The sequence below is a fragment of the Seriola lalandi genome, unplaced genomic scaffold (genome assembly GCF_002814215.2).
Source record: "Seriola lalandi dorsalis isolate HSWRI2012SDOR001 ecotype SW California unplaced genomic scaffold, Sedor1 jcf7180002050025, whole genome shotgun sequence".
Taxonomy (NCBI): domain Eukaryota; kingdom Metazoa; phylum Chordata; class Actinopteri; order Carangiformes; family Carangidae; genus Seriola; species Seriola lalandi.
In genome coordinates, this window is record NW_019520578.1 from 12,386 (window position 1) to 16,155 (window position 3,770).

Below are 3,770 nucleotides of genomic sequence, written 5' to 3' on the forward strand. Positions count from 1 at the left end.
TGTTCATCATGAGCTGCTGAGGGCCGAGATGAAACGTCCGTACCTTGATGCTGACAGAGATCACGCTGCTGTTCATCTCCTCTCTGTCGATGGCGGTCACCAGAGACAGAACCCCACTGCTGGCGTCAATGTTAAAGTGTCTTTGATACATGTCTGGAGACACTGCAAACATAAACCATGAGGAACATTTAGTGGGTTTTTTTTCACATACTGTAAGTCGTGTGTTGTCCTTCAAGATATTTGAGCTTTGATTTACCTGCACTGATGCTATAAGTCAAAGTGACGTTGAGCCCTTTGTCTCCATCATGAGCTTTTATCGCCTCTGGTTGAATGGTACGGAATAACCCTGCCTGTAGTGCATAATATATACGTTAAATTATGTAAATCAAAATTCAAAAGTAACATGGAAACATAAAATTCATTAGTCAAAATTTAAGAAAAAACTAAAAAATTATCTATAAAAATTACAATTATTTCATGAGAAGAAACGTCAAACTAGGTAATTAAAGTGAATTAACGATATTTTTGCAACCAAATATGCTGGCAGACAAACTGGCAATATGTCTGGCACAAGTCTCCAAAATAAACCACTGCCACAACCGTTTTGATATTTGACATTTTCTGGCATTATGAAAACCAAGATATTACCCTAGTGAGAGGAATGTATTGTAGGATTTAGTTTATGAGACTCACCTGATTCTCTGGAATAAAAGCCTGGTACAGGTTGTGGCTGAAAGCAGGGTTCAAGTTGTCAAAGTCCTCCACGTTAATCAGCACATTGGCTGTGTCACTCAACCCCCATTTATCCTGTAGTAAACAGTTAATTCATGTTTATGTTGGACTTTAAAAACACCACCACTTAAATAATAAATTGATTTTATTCCTTTTATTACTGACAGTTAATCATTCTTGAATGACATGTTGAGTGTGAATTTTTTTCCTTACCTGGGCCGTCACGACGAAGTTGTATTTTTGGACTACATTGTAGTTCAAGCGGCTCTTCAAAATAAAAGCCCCTGAGTTGGTCACCATAAAGTCTTCTGAGGTTGGTGCCTTATGAAAGAAAGTTACCATCACATTTCCAAACAGAATATTTTTACTCATTATAACAACTGTGGACACCCAGAGCGGGAACAGTGTCTTTTTAGTTCAGTTTTCCTATTATCTGGAGATTGGAGAGACTTTAATCTCAAACCACATAAGCATAGGAATAATGTCAGTGTGGTCATCACTCTTTCTTTTCCTGCATGTTTATACTATTGAGAACAATTGTCTGTTTATTAATTATTTAATTGACAAAGATAAACAGTCTAAATTAATAATTATTTTAATTTTATCTTTTGCTGAACCAGTCACGAATGTCCCTGACTGACTGACTGAGTGATCATATATCCACCATTGGTCAGCTGAATGCCATGTGACTGACTGTTGTCAATTTAGCGCATTGTCTCTAGATTTGGAGATTCTTTTTCAAAGAGGACTGGGTATAAACCTGGCCCATGTCTGGGCCGTGTGTTGATGCCAACCATGGGTTTAGGGTTTCACCTCTTTTTACGGTCAGTCAACCGAGCCGCTCTGGTTTCCCAGCTGCTCGGGAACTGCAGGGAAGCAGAGGAGAGCTTCCAATACACTGTGCCTCGCCTACATTACAGCAAATAAACGACTTTCATTCCATGTATCAATATTACTAAAGGAGGCAGAGGAATAAATGAACATCGAGCAGAGAGAGCAGGAGAGTGCAAATATGATGCAATGATGTCAGTTGTTTACAGCGGTTCCACAACAGTTTTCATCTACATTGTCAATTTCGCACATTTCGTAGGCGGTCCAGCCATATATTAGGTTAGGACCTAGTCTTGTTTTTCTTTAACTATTTAAACTATTTTAATTTACATTTTGAACTTTTGCACTATTTTTTATTATTTTCAAGAATAATTATCAAAAAGCTAAAAGTTGGGTGTATAGCCATGATCTCTAGTAACTTTGTAATGGAGTCATGCAATGACTGTATTTATGAAAGAACTATTTTTTGAAATGCTGCCTATGAGTTGTCTTTAATTGTTTGTGTTTTGTAAATTTGTGTTTCTACATAGATAAAATAACAAAATCTGGATTGTGGAAGAGGCTCATTTGAGAAGCTCTCAGAAAATATCTTAATTTATCATTATTTTACCCATAATTTGTTGTTGACAGAATTGAAAAAAAATATTAGCAAGCACAGCTCCCAGCTTCCAAAGTGCAGTGACAAACAACATGACTGTATATCAGCCTGTTTACTACAAGCATCTTGAAACGGTAAAAGTCGTCATTACATCAGTTACTCTCAGATTTGGTGTAAATGGAAACATTGACTGTAGGTTAGATTTCATTACAATGGAATATGTCACTGTCTTGTTTTCTGCGGAGCTGTCCAAGTCCACAGCTTTCACTCGAAGAACCTCGGTGTTCACACGTTGTGTCTGAAAGAAGAAAAAGCTGAATGACATACACAGAGAGAAACAAATAAATACACACGTATGTTCTGTAGTTCCTGCAAATCCAACATTAAACCCAAAGACAAAATCTGCACATTAATCCCTTGCTCATTCTCCTGTCCACAGCTTGTAGGTTCAACAGTGATTCAACAGTGTAAATGCAACTACAGACCGTCTTATGATGGGATCACACTAGCCACGACCTATGAATACTCAGTGGTCATAACTACATTATTGACGGACTGGTGTGGTCACATCCCCACTTTCAACCTCCCTACTTCCAGCATCCATGCTCGCACCACACCTACCTTCAAACCTGACCTTCATTTTGATTTAATTCATTAGCTGACTACCGAGTAGTAACCCATCTATCCCAGTTCCAAAGCCAGGGTCATTTTAAACTGAATTATTTTATGGGGTTACAGCTCATATTACAAATAGCCCTCTGCCCCAACATACTGGTCACAGTCTGGCTGTTATCTTCTGGTATTGACTGACATCCACAAGATTTTCTGGGTGTGCCAGAATTGGTCCAAGTGTAGAAGAAGCATCTTACAATTAAGCTGTGTATGGGCCAGATTCGGCCCATGGAACTGAGCGTACACTGGGCCAGAAGAAAACAAGCATGCGTACAAGTATGGGCTGCATTTATTTTGTTATCTGTTCATGTATAGCATGTTGACTGTGTACCATTTCCTCACTGTCTGGGAGCTACTCCTCCAATCAGACAGTGAGGGAGTCTTTGATTATTCAGTCACTGTGGCTACATTAGACTTCAGTGACTTACCTCAGAGACGGTGGCGTTGTAGGAATCATGTTCAAATACTGGACTGTGGTCATTGATGTCATTGACTTTCAGTTTCCGCGTGTTGTTGTACTGCGAAGGTAAAACATAATTTGAAATATTTTGTTTTGTAATATTACTAAATAAATTCTGCAACTTTATCATTTCACCCACCTTTATAAGGCCGTCACACATGACAGAGTAATGCAAGATGCCGTCACTCTGTAAGACATGAACACAGTGGGCTTCAGGTCTGTGGAGATCACTGAGAAAACACCGTGGGGCTTTGTAGGATACCCACTAACTGATAAAGTCTATTATTACTGTAGCTCCAGGTAAAGTTCGGTCATTATGTCATTTAACCTAAGGAACCAATCCCGTCAAGTTGCAGGGAAGGGGGGCGGGGCAAAAAAAACCTGAGACCTTGTCACTACAGAGAGCGAGATTTAGCATTAGCACAACCGCTAACACTGTGTGTGTCAGCCACTGCCAGTTACAAGCTAACAAACAAC

General features: G+C 39.2%; 1 protein-coding gene across 1 annotated transcript in view; it reads right to left on the minus strand.

Annotated features, from left to right (window-relative positions):
* The window catches only part of LOC111649135 (protocadherin Fat 1), an 18,636-nt gene that overhangs the window by 11,660 nt on the left and 3,206 nt on the right, over positions 1 to 3,770 (minus strand). Inside the window, exons 4-10 of the mRNA XM_023398898.2 lie at positions 3,433 to 3,480; positions 3,262 to 3,351; positions 2,373 to 2,459; positions 946 to 1,053; positions 694 to 807; positions 257 to 350; positions 44 to 162 (exon numbers count right to left, since the gene is read on the minus strand). Coding sequence (XP_023254666.1) covers positions 44 to 162; positions 257 to 350; positions 694 to 807; positions 946 to 1,053; positions 2,373 to 2,459; positions 3,262 to 3,351; positions 3,433 to 3,480 — 660 coding nt within the window. The remainder of the gene's footprint in view (positions 1 to 43; positions 163 to 256; positions 351 to 693; positions 808 to 945; positions 1,054 to 2,372; positions 2,460 to 3,261; positions 3,352 to 3,432; positions 3,481 to 3,770) is intronic.